Here is a 19,560-nt window from a genome sequence, read left to right as displayed (position 1 = left end):
CATAAAAGAAATCTGAATACCATGCAAAGACATCAGAAAATCAATTCATGATATGAGCTAGAAATTTACCAAGGAGGTAGAGATCTTAAACAACCAAACAACTTCTGGAAATGAAAATTTCAGTGAAAGAATTATGAAGAACAGTTGAAAGCCTTAACAATAGACTACAATGAGCAGAGAACAGAATCTCAAAATTTGAAGACAGTTGTTTTGAATTAATTCAATCAGACAAAAATAAAGAAAGGAGAATAAAGAAGAACAAACAAAGCCTTTGAGAGGTATGGTACTACATAAAGCAACCAAACATTTTAATTATAAGTATTTCCAAGGGAGGAGAAAAAGCAAAAAGCATAGAAACCCTATTTAAGGAAATAATTGACAAAAAGTTTTCCTAGTTTGGGAAGAGATTTACACATCCAGATACAAGAAGCCCAACGAACTACAGAAAAATACATTGCAAAAAGGACCTCAACATGACATATAGTCATCAGATTGTCTAAAGTCAACATGAAAGAAAAATCCTAAAATCAGCATGAGAAAAGTGTCTAGTCATCTATAAAGAAAATCCCATCAGACTAATAGTGGACTAAAAGCGGAAACCTTACAAGCTAGAAAAAATATTCTATTTTTAAAGTACTTAAAGGAAAAAAAACTCTGTCAACCACAAATTTTAAATCCTATTCAGAATAAGCTTAATAAATGAAGGAGAAATAAAGTTCTCAGACAACCAAATGCTGAGGGAATTCATTACCACTAGACTGGTCCTATAAGAAATTCTCCAGGAGTTCTAAATGTGAATACAAAATGTCAATATTCACCATCATATAAACACAAAATTACAAAAAGAAAAAAAAAGACAATGACTACACGACAGAACTCCGAACTCCACTAAACCACAAAGACAAAGGAAAAAAAGAAACAAAGAATAGCAAACAGCTAGATTACAATTTACATTATGTCAGAAACAAAAGCTCAGATGTCAATATTAACCTTAACAATAAATGAATTAAAATTTTCCACTTAAAAGGTATACATTGATGACATAGATAAAAACATGAACCTACTACATGCTACTTAAAAGAAACTCACCTTACTGGTTGGCAGACAGTTATAGACAGAAGTTAAACAGGTGGAAAAGATACTCCACACAGATGAAAACCAAAAGTGAGTAGTAGTAGTTACATTTATATTGGGAAAAACAGACTTACAATAAACAATGATAAAAAAATACAAATAAGGTCATTATACAATGATAAAGAGATCAAATCAGCAAGAACATATAAAATTCTAAATATATGTGCACCCCAAAATGGAACAGCACCCAGACTCATAAAAAAATACTAGACATAAAGAAAGAAACCCTAGAAGAAAACCTAGGCAATAACATTCAGGACATAGGCATGGGCAAGGACTTCATGTCTAAAACACCAAAAGCAATGGCAACAAAAGCCAAAATTGAGAAATGGAATCTAATTAAACTAAAGAACTTCTGCACAGCAAAAGAAACACCATCATAGTGAACAGGCAACCTACAGAATGGGAGAAAATTTTTGCAATCTACCCATCTGACAAAGGGCTAATATCCAGAATCTACAAAAAACTGAAACAAATTTACAAGAAAAAATCAAACAACCCCATCAAAAAGTGGGCAAAGGATATGAACAGACACTTCTCAAAAGAAGACATTTATGCAGCCAACAGACACATGAAAAAATGCTCATTATCACTGGCCATCAGAGAAATGCAAATCAAAACCACAGTGAGATACCATCTCACACCAGTTAGAATGGCGATCACTAAAAAGTCAGGAAACAACAGGTGTTGGAGAGGATGTGAAGAAATGGGAACGCTTTTACACTGTTGGTGGGACTGTAAACTAATTCAACCATTGTGGAAGGCAGTGTGGCGATTCCTCAAGGATCTTGAACTAGAAATACCATTTGACCCAGCCATCCCATTAGTGGGTATATACCCAAAGGATTATAAATCATGCTGCTATAAAGACACATGCACACTTATGTCTGTTGTGGCACTATTCACAATAGCAAAGACTTGGAACCAACCCAATGTCCATCAATGATAGACTGGATTAAGAAAATGTGGCATATATACACCATGGAATACTATGCAGCCATAAAAAAGGATGAAGCCAGAAACCATCATTCTGAGCAAACTGTCGCAAGGACAGAAAACCAAACACCACATGTTCTCACAGGTGGCAACTGAACAATGTGAACACTTGGACACAGGGTGGGGAACACCACACACCGGGGCCTGTAGTCGGGTAGGGGGAGGGAGGAAGGATAGCATTAGGAGATACACCTAATGTAAATGACAAGTTAATGGGTACAGCACACCAACCTGGCACATGTATACATACGTAACAAATCTGCACGTTGTACACGTGTACCCTAGAACTTAAAGTATAATAATAAAAACAGAAAGAAACATACAGAAATGCAATAATAATGGGGGACTTAACACCCCACTGAGAGCACTAGACAGGTTATCAAAACATAAAATTAACAAAGAAACATTGGATTTAAATTTTTGACCAACTGGACGTCACAAACATTTACAGATCAGTCTAACTAACAAAAGTAGAATATAGTGTTTTCATGGGCACATGGTACATTCTCCAAGATATGTCACAAAACAAGTCTCAATATATTTTTAAAAGTTGAAGTTATACCAGTTATCTTCTCAGAGCATAGCCAAATAAAACTAGAAATCCAACACCAAGAGGAACTCTGGAAACTATAAGCAAATACCTGGGAAGTAAACAATATATTCCTAAACAATATTTAGGTTGTTTACCAAATTAAGTTATACATTAAAAATTTTTGAAATAAATAAAAATGGAAACAAAACATACCAAAACATATTGAAAACAGCAAAAGCAGTGCTAAGAGAGTAGTTTATAGTATTAAATGCCTACATCAAAAAATAGAAAGATCACAAATTAACAACATAACATTGTACCTCAAGGAACTAGTAAAACAAGAACAAACAAAACCCAAAGCTACCAGGAGAAAACAAATAACAGAGATCAGGGTAGAACTAAATGAAATTGGGACAAAAACAAATAAAATAGACAAATCACTAGCTAAACTACCTAAGAAAAACATGAGAAGAGATCCATATAAACGTAATCCAAAATAAAAAGGAATACATTATAGCTAATACCACAGAAATACAAAAGATCATCAGAGGCTGCTGTGAACAACTATGCATTCGCAAACTAGAAAACCTAGAGAACATGAATAAATTCCTGGAAACAAATAAGCTCCTAAGATTGAATGGGAGAGAAAAATCTTGAACAGAGCAATAATGAGTGATTAAATCAGTAATAAAAAAACTTCCCAACACCACCAACAAAAAAGCTCAGGACTGGATAAATTCACAAGGTAAAAAGAAATAATAGCAATCTTTTGAAACTCTTCCGAAAAATCAGAGAGGAGAGAATCTTCCCTAACTCATTCTCCAAAGCTGATATGAGTCTGATACCAAAGCTGGCAAGGACATAAAAATGGAATACTACAGACCAATCCCTGATAAACATAGATGCAAAAATCCTCAAAAATATACATGATTTGCTAGCATTTTGTTAAGGACTTTCTATGTGAAGATTTTGCACATATATTGAGGTATATGTATAACAGCATATCAAAAAGATAATATACCACAATCAAATAGGTTTTATTCAGGGATGCAAGGATGGTTCAACACACACAAATCAATAGATGTGATTAATTACATAAGCAGAATTTAAAAACAAAAGCCATATGATCCTATAAATAAAGACAGAAAAGGCATTTGATAAAATTCAGCATCTTTTTCTGATAAGAACTTTCAAAAAATTGGACATAGAAGGAACATGCCTCAAAATAATAAAAGCTATACATGAAAAATACATAGCCAACAGCATACTGAATGGAGAAAACTTGAAATCATTCTCCCTGAGAATTGGAACAAGACAAGGATGACTATTTTCATCACTCCAATTAAACATAACCCTGGAAGTCATAGCCAGAGCAATCAAGCAAGAACAAATATTAAATGCATTCAAACTAGAAAAGAGAAAGTCAAATTACCTCTGTTTGCTGATGATATGATTTATGTGTAAAAAATCTCACAGACTTCTCCAAATAATTCTTAGATCTGATAAATTAATTAAGAAAAGTTTAGGGTTATATAATCAACGTACAAAATTCATAGCATTTCTACATAATCAACATATAAAATTCAGTAGCATTTCAAAATGAGTAGCATTTGTATAAAAATGCTACTGAATTTTGTATGTTGATTATATAACCTTAAACTTTACTTAATTCATTTAAAACTTGATTCTCGGCCGGGCGCGGTGGCTCAAGCCTGTAATCCCAGCACTTTGGGAGGCCGAGACGGGCGGATCACGAGCTCAGGAGATCGAGACCATCCTGGCTAACACGGTGAAACCCCGTCTCTACTGAAAAATACAAAAAACTAGCCAGGCGAGGTGGCGGGCGCCTATAGTCCCAGCTACTAGGGAGGCTGAGGCAGGAGAATGGCGTAAACCCGGGAGGCGGAGCTTGCAGTGAGCTGACATCCGGCCACTGCACTCCAGCCTGGGCGACAGAGCGAGACTCCGTCTCAAAAAAAAAAAAAAAAAAAAAAAAAAAAAAAAAAAAAAAAAAAAAAAAAAAAACTTGATTCTCCACTTGAATTGAGCTGATAATCACATCAAGACATCAATCAATTTACAATATGTGCAAAAGAATACCTAGAAATATATTTAACCAAAGAGGTAAAACACCTCTACAATGTAAACTACAAAACATTGATGAAAGAAATCATAGATGACACAAACAAATGGAAAAACATTCCATGCTCCTGAATTGGAAGAATCAATATCACAAAAATGACCATATTGTCCAAAGGAATCTAGAGATTCAATGCATTTTCTACCAAAATACTAATGTTATTTTTCACAGAGTTAGAAAAATACAGTCATAAGATTCACATGGAATAAAAAAAGGAGCTCAAGTAGTCAAAATAATGCTAAGCTGAAAGAACAAAGCTGGTTTCATCACATTATCTGACTTGAAGTTACACTGTAAGGCTGTAGAAACCAAAACAGCATGATACTGGTTTTTAATAGACACATAGATGAATAGAACAGAATATAGGACCAAAAAATAAAGCTACACACCTACAGCCAACTGATCTTTGACAATGTTGACAAAACATGCATTTGAGAAAGGATACACTTTTCAATAAATGCTGGGAAAATAGAATTTTCCTTTGCAGAAGAATGAAACTGACTCCTATCTCTCACCATATACAAAAATCAACTCAAGTTGGATTAAAGACTTAACTGTAAGACCTGAAATTGCAGAAATACTAGAATAAAACCTAGGGAAAACTCTTCTAGACATTGGGCTAGGCAAAGGATTCATGAAAACCTCAAAAGCACAGGCAACTAAAATAAAAATAGACAAATACGACTTGATTAAACTGAAAAGCTTCTGCACAGCTGAATAGAATGAATAGAAAACCTGCACAATGAGAGAAAATATTTTCAAACTCTGCATCCAAGAAGGGACTAATTTTAATCTAGAAACCATAAAGGACTCAAATAACTAATCAATAACAAGAACAGTAAGAAAAAGCATTAAAAAGTGGACAAAGGACATGAAGAGATATTTGTCAAAAGAAGACATAGAAATCGCCCACGAGCACATGAAAAATATTCAACATCACTAATCTTCATAGAAATGCAAATTAAAATCACAATGAGATATCATTTTATACCAGGCAGAATTGCTATTGTTTAAAAAGTCAAAAAATAACAGATTGGGGTGAGGCTGCAGAGAAAAAAGAACACTTATACACTGTTGGTGGGAATGTAAATTAGTACAGGCACTATGGAAAACGATGCAGAGATTTCCCAGATAACCAAAAATAGAACTACCATTCAATCCCACAATCCCACTACTAGCTATCTACCCAAAGGAAAAAAATCTTTATATAAAAAATAAACCTGCACTTGTATTTTTATCACAGCACTATTCACAATAACCAAGATATGGACTCAACATGAGTGTCCATCAATAGAGGATGGGATAAAGAAAATGTGATACATATCACACACACACACACATATATATATACACACATCATGGAATACCACTCAACCATAAAAAAGAGTAAAATCATGTCTTTTGCAACAGCACGGATGGAACTTGAGGCTGTTGTCTTTAGGGAAATAATGCAGAAAGTCAAATACTGCATGTTCTTACTTATAAGAGGAAGTGAAATAATGTGTACACGTGAACATACAGTGTGAAATAATAGACATTGCAGACTCAGAAGGGTAGGAAGGTGGGAGCGAGGAGAGGAGAGAGGGTTGACAAATGAAAAATGTCTTAATAAATACAATTGCATTATTCAAGTGATGGTTACTCCAAAAGCCCAGGCTTCAATACTACACAATATATCTATACAACAGAATTCTACTTGTATTCATACAAATGAAAATAAAATGAAGATGATGGTAATGCTTAATTCATATGGTTGGTAGGAGCATGTAAATTAATAAGGTGTTTAAAACAGAGTCTGGTACATACTAAACTGTCAACAAACACACTAGCTATAAAAATAAATTATAAAGTCATCCTTTTTCTGTGAAAGAGCCTCCATTCATTTCTAAGAGTGTTCATTATCTCCAAAACACATAATATATCCCTTAGAGGCACTGAAAGCCATGACTAGTTAATTCCAAATATCTTGCCACATAATGATGAGGTTGGAGTTGTTTTAAATAATTGACTAGCTAAAAATAAAACAGAAGAGAATTAAAATGTACACTGTTTAAGCTGACAAAGCAAATTGGGAAACACTTTTATCTGTAGTGTACTGAATTTTTCCACTGAGATATAAAGTTGAACAACCCCAGTACTCATCAAAAACTTTCCAGATGCGTTTTTATGCAGAGAAAGTCTATAACAAGGGCACCAGAAGTAGACATATAACATTTTTTTTCTGGAAGTCCTTTACCCCAACTCTTCCAATTTTTAGTTTCTTGCTACGTGAAACTTGGTGGAAAACTGTGTAACATTAAGAACTGTTTTATAGTTTCCTACTATGTGAAATCTGGTGGAAAACCATATAACAGTGTTCAGCTGGGCACAATGGCTCATGCCTGTAATCCTAGCACTTTGGGAGGCTGAGGTGGACAGATCACTTGAGGTCAGGCGTTCAAGACCAGCCTGGCCAACATGGTGAAACCTTGTCTCTACTAAAAATACAAAAATTGGCCAGGTGTGTGGCACCTGCCTGTAGTCCCAGCTACTCAGGAGGCTGAGGCAGGAGAATCGCTTGAACCTGGGAATCATAGGCTGCAGTGAACTGCACTCCAACCTAAGCAACAGAGCAGGACCCAATCTCAAAACAAATAAACAAACAAAAAACAGAAACAAAGAGACAAACAAAAAAACAGTTTTCAGGATGACATGAATTCAAATCCTGGTTCTGCCTAAATTGTCCTGGAACATGGGCAAATGTCTTAATGTCATTAAGCCACATTTTCCTCATTAATGAAATGATAACAATAACAATCCTACCTTGCCATGGAGTTGTCAGGATCAAATGAGTTATGTTATGTAAAACACAAAGAACAGTGCAACTGTACGAGGATGCTATATAAATGAGAATAGTTCTTTTTGAAAATCTGCTTACCATGCTCACAGCTTAGCTGCCAGCAAACTTGTCTTAAATATGGGGGAAAATAGACATCCTTGTGCGTCTCTGCTTACTCACATTATCTGGAATTACTTATGCACTGGCCATGATGTTTTATCAGCTATGTTCAGTACAGGAATTCCAAGTCAATTCACTGGGAAAGAAAATAAAAAGAAAAGCCATGAAAGAGGAGCATATTTGGCTCAGTTCTCAGGCTTTCTTATTAAATACCAATTCATAACACTAGGTTATTATACTGGAAAATGACAAAAAAACAAGCTCAAGTATACCAGTGGCTGATTTCAAGTACACTAATTTTATGCCTTCATATTTAAAGTAAATTTTTTGTAGACGGCATGAGGTGGGTCTTTTTTTTTCTTTTTTAAAATCTAATGTTCTTTTTCAATTTGCTAAGTTTATACTGTGTTTAATGTACTCATTGACACAATGAATTAAAATCTACCATCAGACCAGGCACGGGTGGCTCACACAGGTAATCCCAGCACTTTGGGAGGCCAAGGCAGATGAATCACTTGAGGCCAGGAGTTCAAGACCAGCCTGACCACCATGGTGAAACCCCGTCTCTATTAAAAATGCAAAAATTAACCAGGCATGGTGGTACACACCTGTAATCCCAGCTACTTGGGAGGCTGAGGCAGGAGAATCTCTTGAACTCAGGAGGTGAAGGTTACCATGAACTGAGCTTGCACCACTGCATTCCAGCCTGGGTGACAGAGTAAGGCTCTGTCTCAAAAAACAAAAACAAAACAAGCAAACAAAACAAAAAAAACCCCTATAATCTTCCTAGTTTTTTTTTTTTCTGTTTTTTCCATCTTTTCTTTGTTTCTTTTGTCTTCTTTTCCTTTTTAAACTACTTACTATCTTTCGGTTCCATTTTATCTCCACTGTTGATTTATTATTAAATACCTCTCTTCAAAATTGTTTCAGCTATTGCCCTAAAGTTTACATTATATGTCTGGAATTCATGAAAGTATGCTTCTTTATAATACTGTGCCATTTTACGAGTTGTTTAAGGATGTCGCAAACATATACTGCCAATTATGCACTCTAATACTTTATATTATTATACATTTTCCTTGTATGTATTCTATACATAAATATAGAGTATATTCCTACTATTTATTATTTAGACAGTCATCTTTTAAACAATTAAAAATACAAAAAGAGTAGATCTTATGTCTATCTGTCTTCATTTAACTCATTTTCAGTGCTCTTCATATGACAAATGTAAATTACTGATTGGCATCAGATTTCTTATGTCTGAAGAAATTCCTTCAATATTTCTTGCAGTGAAGGGCTGCTGACAATGAACTTGCAGCATGTGTGTCTGAAAAATGTCTTTATTTCTCTTTTATTTTGGAATACATTCACTTGGTTTAACAGGGTTTCTTTATTATTTCAGCATTTCACAGATGTTTTCTGGCATGCTCTGCTTCTGATGAGAAATCTGCAGTGAATCTTGTTTTTGTTCCTCTGTATGTAATGTGTCTTTTTTCCTCTGAATGTATTTATAATTTTCTTCTCATATTTGGTTTTCAGTACTTTGAATGTGACACGTATAGGTGATAGCCATTTTGTTAAATCCATAGTATACAGAGCAAAACAAAAAAGTACCTGCGTAAATAGACTTTGGTCTAATGGGGAGACATTAAAAACTTAAACTCACAGATAAATACATAATTATAAATTATATATTATGAAAACAAATTTTTTTTTTTCTCAGAGAGGATTATAATAGAGGAAGCTTAAATTTAAAAGGATAGAATAAGGTCAGGCGAGGTGGCTCACACCTGTAATCCTAGCACTTTGGGAGGCCAAGGCAGGCAGATCACCTGAGGCCAGGAATTCAAGATCAACCTGGCCAACGTGGTGAAACCCCGTCTCTACTAAAAATATTATACAAAAAGTTAGCCAGGCACAGTGGTGTGCGCCTGTAATTCCTGCTACTCAGGCAGCTGAGGCATGAGAATAGCTTGAAGCCAGGAGGTAAAGATTGCAGTGAGCTGAGATGGTGACACTGCACTTTCCCCTGGGCAACAGAGCAAGACTCTGTATCAAAAATAAAAAATAAAATAAAGTAAAAATTAAAGGGTAGAATAAACATTTCCAGAATGGCAAAGCAAGGACCTCCAAAAATTTGCTCTTCCATAAAAGCAATTATAACACAGGTAAAACAGTGTTTTGAAACTCTCGAAACTAACCAAGGACATGCAACAATTCAAGGAGTATTCATTCAAAAACAATGACTGGGCCGGGCGCGGTGGCTCAAGCCTGTAATCCTAGCACTTTGGGAGGCCGAGACGGGCGGATCACAAGGTCAGCAGATCGAGACCATCCTGGTTAACACGGTGAAACCCCGTCTCTACTAAAAAATACAAAAAACTAGCTGGGCGAGGTGGCAGGTGCCTGTAGTCCCAGCTACTCGGGAGGCTGAGCCAGGAGAATGGCGTAAACCCGGGAGGCGGAGCTTGCAGTGAGCTGAGATCTGGCCACTGCACTCCAGCCTGGGCGACAGAGCTAGACTCCGACTCAAAAAAAACAACAACAACAAAAAAACAAAAACAATGACTGAATCTCAGGGTTAACAGTGAGTTTTGTGATACGTTAGCTTGCTTTATCCCCCAGCTTTGCGGTAACCTTGAACACCAGCACACATGGAACTATGTTAGCTGAAAAAAAAATGGTCTAACAACCATTGAAGTGAGCAAAATGTGTTGGAGATTGCTAATGGGCCTGCTTCCCAGAGAATTGTCACTGTTTCATCTATTTGGCAGCTTCCTGGGAAAACCCCATTCACAATTTTGTCTCTATTTCACCAGACTCAGTTCACTCAGTGAGAAAGTTTTATTGCTAGAGTGTTTGTCAAAGCATTGAGCAGCAATTGTTTAACATCGCAATTGCCTGAAAATGTAAATATCAGTTGGAGCATACAATAATCTAATCAAACTCTTAAAAAAATCGATGAGGGCATTAGAAATCCATAGAGGGCTTTGAAAAGCTCCCATATATTCCCGGGGATTACAAAAGTCATGCATATGGGCAAGGCCCTATGTATTCACAGGAAAGACCTGAGAGGACCTAATGTTTCATTTGTGGCTGATCTTGAGGCTCTGCACAAAAAAGACATGAAGATTAAAGGCAGAATTTAAACTGCTGGAGCACTGAAAACATGCTCCAGTACACACATGCAAAGCCTATGCATAAGGCTTCAGAGAATTAACCATGTAAAGCACTTAGAAAACTCTGTCCAATTGTTAGTTGACCGCTAACTAAGTAGAAATTTCAGTGGCCACACACAACAAGAAATGCAGAATTAACATAAGTAACTCAGGAAAATCACTAAACAAACAAAAGTACCACCAACAAAAACAAAGCCTAGATGGGAGGAGAGAGATGCTTTTTAGAATGCGCTATATTTTTATTATTTAAAATATCCAGGTTTTAACAAAAAAAGTGTCACTTAAAGAATGAGGAAAGCATGGCCAATTCATATGTTTAAGAAAACAGTCAATAGAAACTGTCCATAAGGAAACCCAAATATTAGACTTAGTAGACAAAGATTAATATGAGGTGGAGGAAATTATCTTATTGTGAATTCTTTATAATTAAAATATGAATCATATAGAGGACTTTGCCTTCCCTACAGTCTTTTTAAAGGCACTCTTAACCTCTTTGTTCCTCAGGCTGTAGACCAGTGGATTCAACATGGGAATGACTATGGCATAGAACACAGATGCCATTTTGTCCATGCCCATGAAATGGCTGGAGCTAGGTCGTAAATACATAAAGATGCCTGTCCCATAAAAGATGGAAACTGCAGTAAGATGGGAAGCACAGGTGGAAAAGGCCTTCTGGTGTCCTTCAGATGAGCGCATCTTCAGGATGGTGATAAATATAAATAAGTAGGAGATCAAGATTACCAGGATAGAAAAGAAGTCATTGAATCCCACCACAAAAAAAATAACCATCTCACTGATGTAGTTGTCTGAACATGAGACAGCCAAGAGAGGAGGAGCATCACAGAAAAAGTGTTCAACTACATTGGATCTGCAGAAGGAGAGCCTGAAAGTGTTCCCAGTATGAATGGATGCATTCAGGAAACCACACACGCAGGAGCCTATGGCCAGGCAAGCACATACATTTGTTGTCATGGTGGTGGTGTAATGCAGGGGTTTACACACTGCTGCATAGCGGTCATAGGCCATTGATGCCAGGAGGGAATTTTCTACAGTGATAAAGGCTACAAAGAAGAAGAATTGTGTGGCACAAGCATTGTATAATATGAATTTGTCTCCTGTGAGGAACCCCACCATCACCTTGGGAGTGACAGCTGAGGAATAACCAAAGTCCACCAGGGAGAGGTTAGTGAGGAAGAAGTACATGGGGGTATGGAGACAGGAGGCCAATATAATCAATTCAATCATCCCCAGGTTCCCAACCAGAGTGATGAGGTAGACAAAAAGGAAGACTATGAAGAGTGGGATCTGCTGTTCTGGGTCATCAGTTAATCCCACAAGAATGAATTCAGTCACCTCTGTGTTGTTCTTCATTGGGAATTATGTAGCTGCCCTGTAGAAATGAAAAGACAGAATCAGAATGATAAATGGAGGGAGGACTACTGAGATCAGTCAGTATGCCCATTTTGTGCTTTATTCCAGTATTTTAATTACTTGTTTCCAGCAGTCCTGGATCTAAAACATGCCCATGACAACAAAATGCAATTTTAAATTACAATAATTCATAGAGCATTCTTAATAAAATGATTTTGGAGATAATCCATCCCAAACTCCTAATTTCATAGATTACTGAACTAAGGTACAGAAAAGGAAAGATTCATACAAGATCATAAGACTAATTAATTGGAACAGGCAAAATATAAACCAAATCACTTTGAATTCAAGCCTTAACTCTTTATCATAAAGAAAAATTCCTTTAAATCTTTTACATTCAACCTAAACTGGGCACAAGATAGTAATTTATTTAATTGACGAACTGACTGCCTGATGGAGCAATTAAATCTATCATTGTAAGTCAATGTGAAGAATGGAATAGCATGAAATTAGGAATCAAATATACTTACCAGTTTTCTTGGCTTTATGCAAATAACCTATATTTCTAGATCTCAGTTAAATGATAATAACTGCATCCACAAATGTTTATAACCTCTTCCAACCCTTAAAAAATCTTCAAAAAGTTAAAAAGGAACATGACTATTCAGTAATACCAACGAATTGACCAATCAACATAAATTTCTGGATGTGTTCATTTCCTCATTCTCTCTACAAGCACTAATTTCAAATGGAGCACCATGTTGCGTGCTAATTGCCAGGTTTACACTAATGCACGAGATACATTCCCTGACCAGATAGATATCTAAATTGTTAAATATCATGTTTAAGTTCAGAATATTCTTATTCTCTATTCCCAAGGAGAGAGAAGTGTTTTCTCATTTGCTCAGAACTGTGTGATAGATGTTAATCGCATCTACACTGCAGACCATCAGTCAGGCCATAATGTAGTTAATAAATTGTGTCCAATGACCAGATGATTTTAGTGGGCAGAATTAGAACATGAAATTAGGTCTCCTCATTCCACTAGTTAGTTGTGCCTTATGTAATTTTGCACATCTCTATTTCAGTGCATTTTATAACTGGCTTCTAAGCCTGATTTCTTCCTCATTTATTAATCACCATTCCTTCTGTCTTTCTTTTTTTAAAAAAATATTAGTATGGGCTTCCAGATTACAGTAAAATTTTATCTTGACATTCCATTTGATTATCTCAACAACTCTAGAATTAGGAGAACTAACATTATCATATTTCCTGAAAAAGAAAATTGAGAAATAAATAGTTTAAATAACTTGTTCAAAGTAATATAATCTTATTCTTTGTAAAGCAGGGACTCGAGGCCTTCTTGTGCTTTTTCTTTATGTCACATGATAAGTATACATATTCTAATAGAAACTCATTAGAAATACAAGTTGAGAATCCCTAATCCAAAAATCCAAAGTCCAAAATGCTTCTAAATCCAAAACTATTTGAGCACCAACATGATGCTACAAATGGAAAATTCCACACATAAGTATGTAGCACAAACTTTGTTTCATGCACCAAAATTATTTAAAATATTACCTAAAATTACTTAGGCTATGGATATAATATGTATATAAAACATAAATGAATTTTGTGTTTAAATTTGGGTTTTATCACCAATATATCTCATTATAAACATGCGAATACTCCAAAATTCAAAAAAATCCAAAATCCAAAACACATTCCCAAATATTTTAGATGAGGAATATTCAACATATATAGCCTCTGGATGTGGCTATATATGTTGAATATGAATAAAAGAAATATTCAAAATCTAGAGCCAAATCTCTGATTAAACCAAAGGAGAAATGGGTACCTTGATGTATTTTTCTAGCTACCTCTGCCCCTGCAACTTTGTGCAGACAATAGATTTGATCCAGAGACTTACCCTTCTCCCTGAGAAATACAAAATTCGGGTCCAGCACTTTCATATATAAGTGAATGTCACATCAGAAATTAAGTTCTTTAAAGAAGGAAAACAACTTTTTGAAGATTTCTCTTTAGTGTTTGGCCAAAAGGCTTAAAGTTCTTTAGAGGCAGGGGGAAATTGAAAGAAAAATGCTATTGGCTTTGGAATCAGCTAACAAGAGCTCTACTCCTGTATTTACTGCTCCTCCTTTGTACATAAGACTCTTAACTCATTTGTATATCAATAGCTGAATCTATAAAAAAGGCAATAATAAAAGATAGCCCCAACAACATCCAGCCTGAAAACTGCTGCTATGGTAAGAAAAGAATAGGAAACCTATTTCTTATACTCAGTAAGCGGTGATAATCATAACCTCAATTAACATAATTATTACTGGGGTTTTTTATAAACATTGTTGCAGGCTTTTTGCTATATATCAGTTTTGGAGAAGGTCATAACTACTACTAGATGACTATTGACAATCAGATGAATAAATAAATGGTCAAAGTGACTGGTTCTGGGGCTGCTCCTTCTAATATGAAGCCAAATGGAATCATATAGGTACTCGATCGGTTGAAAAGTGGGAACCAGGAGGTAATTATATGGTCACAGAGCTCTCAGGGGACACATACTCTATGAGGGCTACAAAACACTTTATCCAACATACCTGGAAATCAGGTGATTAAAGAATCTGTGGGGATCCAGCTCTGCTTGTTGTGGGAGATCATGAGTGTATTTATGTTACTTTCAGTTATTCTCTTGGGTAATGCACAAATTAAGCCACAGCATGTCCTTCAAGGCTGTAATTTGACATAAATACTAAGAGACAGAGACACACATTTTATCATTAAATAAGGGATGTGGACTTGAGGGATTAGTGTTTCTTTTAATTCGCCTTAAATGTTTGAACCATTGAGAAGAAATATTAATTCATCAACTGTTTATTTATTGCAAGTGGATTTTAGCCATAGTGATGAGATTTAAGAACACAGACCCATGCAAAATAAACATCATTCTTGTGCCCATGGTGTTTAAATCTAATGGAGAAGATAGACAGTAAGCAAATAAACTCCCTAAGAAACATGCATAAATATGCATATATACATATATAAATACATATGTACATATGGAATAAGCATATAACTATACATAAAAATGAGATAAAAAATAAATCTACTTTATATTGTTTGGTCAGAATGTTTTCTCTGGAAAATTAAGATTTCAGCCAAGTTTAAAAATGACAAAGAACCAGTATGGAAAAGATCAATTCCAAACAAAATGAAATATATGTGGTAAAGGACCCAAGTTTCAAGAAAGTTAACAGAATCTAAAAGAAGCCAGAATGTTTTCTTCATAACTAGACTTCTTCCTTGTCAATTTCTGTTTCAGCATCCTCCACCAAAGAAACCTTGACAAACAAAATAAACAGAGTGACACATAAACAAGATGGCAGAATAGGAGATATAATCCTCTTCCCCTCACCCAAAAAATCAACCAATAATTATCCATGAATGATAATAGCCTTAGTAGGACTCAAGGGACCATTTAAAAACCTGTAGCAACATAGTGAAACAAAAAAGGTGGGAGAGGAATAACCACATAGAAAAGACTGTTGGAGATTTGTATATACCTGAGATGTCTAGAGATGTCTAGGAACAAAGAAAAGCAGGTTCCAGCATTATCAACCATGTTATGAGTGCCACCATTGTTCCCAGCAACCTGCTGTACAGAGAACACTGCCATCTTTCACTACCAAGATAATCAACAGCCATCCCCACCATGGAGCCCCCAGAAAATGAAACACTGCTGCACCAATGCTTCCAGAAGGGGCAACTGTTTTGTTGCCCCATGGCCAAAGCCACCATTCTTTCCAACTATGCACCTGCCTCAAACACGGGAGCCACTACTGTTATAGGTTAGCCACACCCCACACCTTAGAGCCCCAGTTGCTGTGTGTGCATACACACTACATGCACTAAGTCCGCTACAATATTGACCAGCCTGAGGCCCAGAGTCCAGAGCCACTGTAGCTTTGAGCAAACCTACACTCTGGACCCTAGAGCCACTATATCTCTGCACATGCATGGACTTTGGCCCCCAGCTTCTCAGCTGCTTCACAAGCATCTGTGCCCCACACAGAGTTATCAATGCAGCAGTGGGGCATCTACAACCAAGGCATTCATGTCATCAGCACTTCAGACTCCACAGTGATTTTGCCTCTGTGCATGGCCACGCTTTGTATCAAAGGATACAAAATTTCTGTTAGAAAGGAGGAATAGATTCATAAAACCTACTGTACAACATGATCCATATATTTAAAAACAAGATACTGTGTTCTTGAAAAATGTTAAAAGGATAGAGTCTAAATGTTCTCACCCTCAAAATGATAACTTTTTGAGGTAATGCGTATGTTAATTAGCTAGCTTTAGCCATTCTAGAATGTATATATATTTCAAAAAATTATGTTGTACACAATAAATATGTATTATCTAGTCAACCAATTAAAAATAAGTTAAAAATGTTTTCACTGAATACTCATAAGTGTACAAAATGAAAACTTTATTAAATTATCTAAAGTTATCCTTAGGGAGAAATTCCTAAAAAAAAATAAAGACTGAAAATCAATTATTTCAGCATCCAGATCAAGAAGATAAAAAAGAAGAGAAAATTAAACTAAAGGTAATAGAAGAAAATAATAAAAGTTAAATTGTATACTAATGAAATAATAAAAATCATATAACTTCTAAAAACCAAAGTCAAAAGTTGGTATTTTAAAAATACTAATTAAGTTTATTAATCCCTAATGAAACTTATCAATAAATAGAAAAGGCACAAATTACCAATATCTGGAATGAAAAAGGTATTATTAAAAATTTAATCTGAGACTGTTATGAATTACTTAAAGCCACCAATTTTTTAATGTATATAAAATTTACAAATTCCTAGAAGAAAACGTACTAAAACTAACACAAGAATCAAGAAAAAATTTAACAGTCTTCTATTTATATAGAAAACTTAGATCTAAGTATAGATTTATTTATTTATTTATTTATTTATTTATTTATTTATTTTTGGGGGATGGAGTCTTGCTCTGTCTCCTAGGCTGGAGTGCAGTGGTGCAATCTCGGCTCACTGCAAGCTCTGCCTCCTGGGTTCACGCCATTCTCCTGCTTCAGCCTCCTGAGTAACTGGGACTACAGGTGCCCGCCACCACGCCTGGCCAGTTTTTTTGTATTTTTAGTAGAGACCGGGTTTCACTGTGTTAGCCAGGATGGTTTTGATCTCCTGACCTCGTGATCCACCCGCCTTGGCCTCCCAAAGTGCTGGGATTACAGGTGTCAGCCACTGTACCCGGCCTAAGTATAAAAATTTTTTAAACCTTCTCTCTAAGATAAAAAGATACCCCAAGGCACATATATTTTCAATGATGAAACCTAGTCATTTCATTTAAAAATAATATCAAAATTACCAAGGCCTGGCAAAAAATAGAAAAAGAAGAAAACTTTTCAAGTTATTTTTTTAGGTCAACATAGTGTTTACATTCTGAGATAATTTAAAGACAAAATATTAACATTAATAAGTGAATTTAACAAGGACAGTGGTTACAGGATCAATATACTAATGTAATTATATTTCTATATACCAACAACAAATAGAAAATAAAATAAATAAACAGCACCTCACACTGGCATCAAAATGACCAAATATATATAAATAAATCTCAAAAATGTAGTTGTACAAGACTTCTGCACAAAAAAGCTACAAAACATTACTGACAGAAAATAAAGAGGCTATGGTAGATGGAAGGATATACCATATTCATGGATCAAAAGACCTAATATTGTGAGTTTAAAAAGAAAAAGTCCTTTCTCCCAATATTAATCTACCAATGCAGTGCAATCCAAATCTTAACATGTATTTTACAAATTGATTCTAAAATTTATATGAAAATATGAAGAAAAAATAGTCAAGATAACTTTGAAAAAATAAAGAAGGCTGAAAGAAATATACAACCATATATCAAAACTTTCTATAAAGCAAAAACATTATTGTGTATTGACACAAGAAGTATATAGAACAATTAAACAGAATGGAGAATCTGGACACAGAATCACTAATGTGCAGTAACCCAATTAATGAAAAATACATCTCCTAAGGACACCTCATCAGTTACAGTTCCCACTCTAAAATCCAGACAAAAACTGAGAGCTTTATTGCAGTGACTGTGGTTCTGAAAGTCAGCTAATCAAAAGTTTATCTCTGTAAAGTTTACAGTTACTGGTGTAAACTTAAAAAGTGTTCTTACACTTTTACAGTTTAATGACAACCCAATTCCAAACACTCTGACTTCAGAAAGCCTATTAAATTCTGGGTCCAAAAATTATTTTCAAAAGGGAGAAGTTACTCATTTTAAAATTTATTTTGGAATGTTGATCTATTAGCTGGAGCAATAGCAACCATTTTGAACCATAGGATGAAAAACACACTTAAAGCTGTAGGGCAGAGACCTAAAAAGAAATTCAGTCCTTAATTTTTTCTTGAAAATGCCATATATTCTGTCACCAACTGGTGTACTTCAATCCTGGAGTTAGTGCAGATCCAATCTGGAGTTAGTACAGATACCACAAGTTAGGGGCTCAATCCTCCACAAGACTGCCCTCACTTCAGATGCCAGAGGCACTTCAGGTCACCCCAGATCACTCACACTTTTGACTGGCTATAAATACAGGGGTTTCCACCACCCTCTAAAGTTTAATAATTCGCTAGAATGACTCATGGAACTCAAGAAAGTACTGTGCTTATAATTACAGTTTTATTATAAAGAATATAGATCAGGACGAGCCAAAGGAAAAGATACGAAGTGTGAGGTCTGAGACGGTTCCAAACATAGAGCTTCTTCTCATGGCACACTCCAGCACATGAGTGTGTTCACCAACCAGGGTGCTCAACTGAGCTTTGGCATCCTAAGTTTTTATTGAGGTTTTATGGTATAGGCACAATTGATTATATTTCAGCCACACAATTAAGCTCAATTTCCAGTCCCACTTCTCTCACTGGAGGCAGTCTGGCTCAAGGCCCTAACCTTCTAATCACATGGGTGGTCTTTCTGGTGACCAGCCCTCATCTTCAATTATCTCATTAACATAAAGTGAAATGGATCCAAAGAGCTCATGAATAACAAAGACACTCTTATCATTTGGGAAATTCAAAGGGTTTCGGATACTCCATGCCAGAAACCCAAGATAAAGACCAGACAGATCAGACTTTCTTCTATGTAAAAGAGAAATAATCTTATCTTACTTAAACCACTAGCAT

General features: G+C 35.5%; 2 protein-coding genes across 5 annotated transcripts in view; both read right to left on the bottom strand.

Annotated features, from left to right (window-relative positions):
- Nucleotides 1-19,560, bottom strand: part of OR5B2 (olfactory receptor family 5 subfamily B member 2) — a 64,971-nt gene that overhangs the window by 6,624 nt on the left and 38,787 nt on the right. The window contains exons 1-3 of one of the 2 annotated variants that reach the window (XM_077962803.1): nt 14,912-14,976; nt 12,276-12,312; nt 7,816-7,876 (exon numbers count right to left, since the gene is read on the bottom strand). The gene's annotated coding sequence lies outside the window, so the exon portion shown is untranslated. Of the gene's footprint in view, nt 1-7,815; nt 7,877-12,275; nt 12,313-14,911; nt 14,977-19,560 lie in introns of those variants that run through there. The other variant, XM_077962802.1, reaches the window with a different exon arrangement.
- The window catches only part of OR5B12 (olfactory receptor family 5 subfamily B member 12), a 59,909-nt gene continuing 51,575 nt past the window's right edge, over nt 11,227-19,560 (bottom strand). For 2 of the 3 annotated variants that reach the window (XM_077962800.1, XM_077962799.1), the window contains exon 3: nt 11,227-12,312. In XM_077962800.1, coding sequence (XP_077818926.1) covers nt 11,361-12,293 — 933 coding nt within the window. In that variant the 5' untranslated portion in view covers nt 12,294-12,312 and the 3' untranslated portion in view covers nt 11,227-11,360. Of the gene's footprint in view, nt 12,313-14,911; nt 15,048-19,560 lie in introns of those variants that run through there. The other variant, XM_077962801.1, reaches the window with a different exon arrangement.

This window comes from Macaca mulatta, chromosome 14 (genome assembly GCF_049350105.2).
Source record: "Macaca mulatta isolate MMU2019108-1 chromosome 14, T2T-MMU8v2.0, whole genome shotgun sequence".
In the NCBI taxonomy this organism is placed as follows: Eukaryota; Metazoa; Chordata; class Mammalia; order Primates; family Cercopithecidae; genus Macaca; species Macaca mulatta.
The sequence above is the reverse complement of the archived record's forward strand: the minus strand, read 5'-3'. Positions and strand labels throughout refer to the sequence as shown.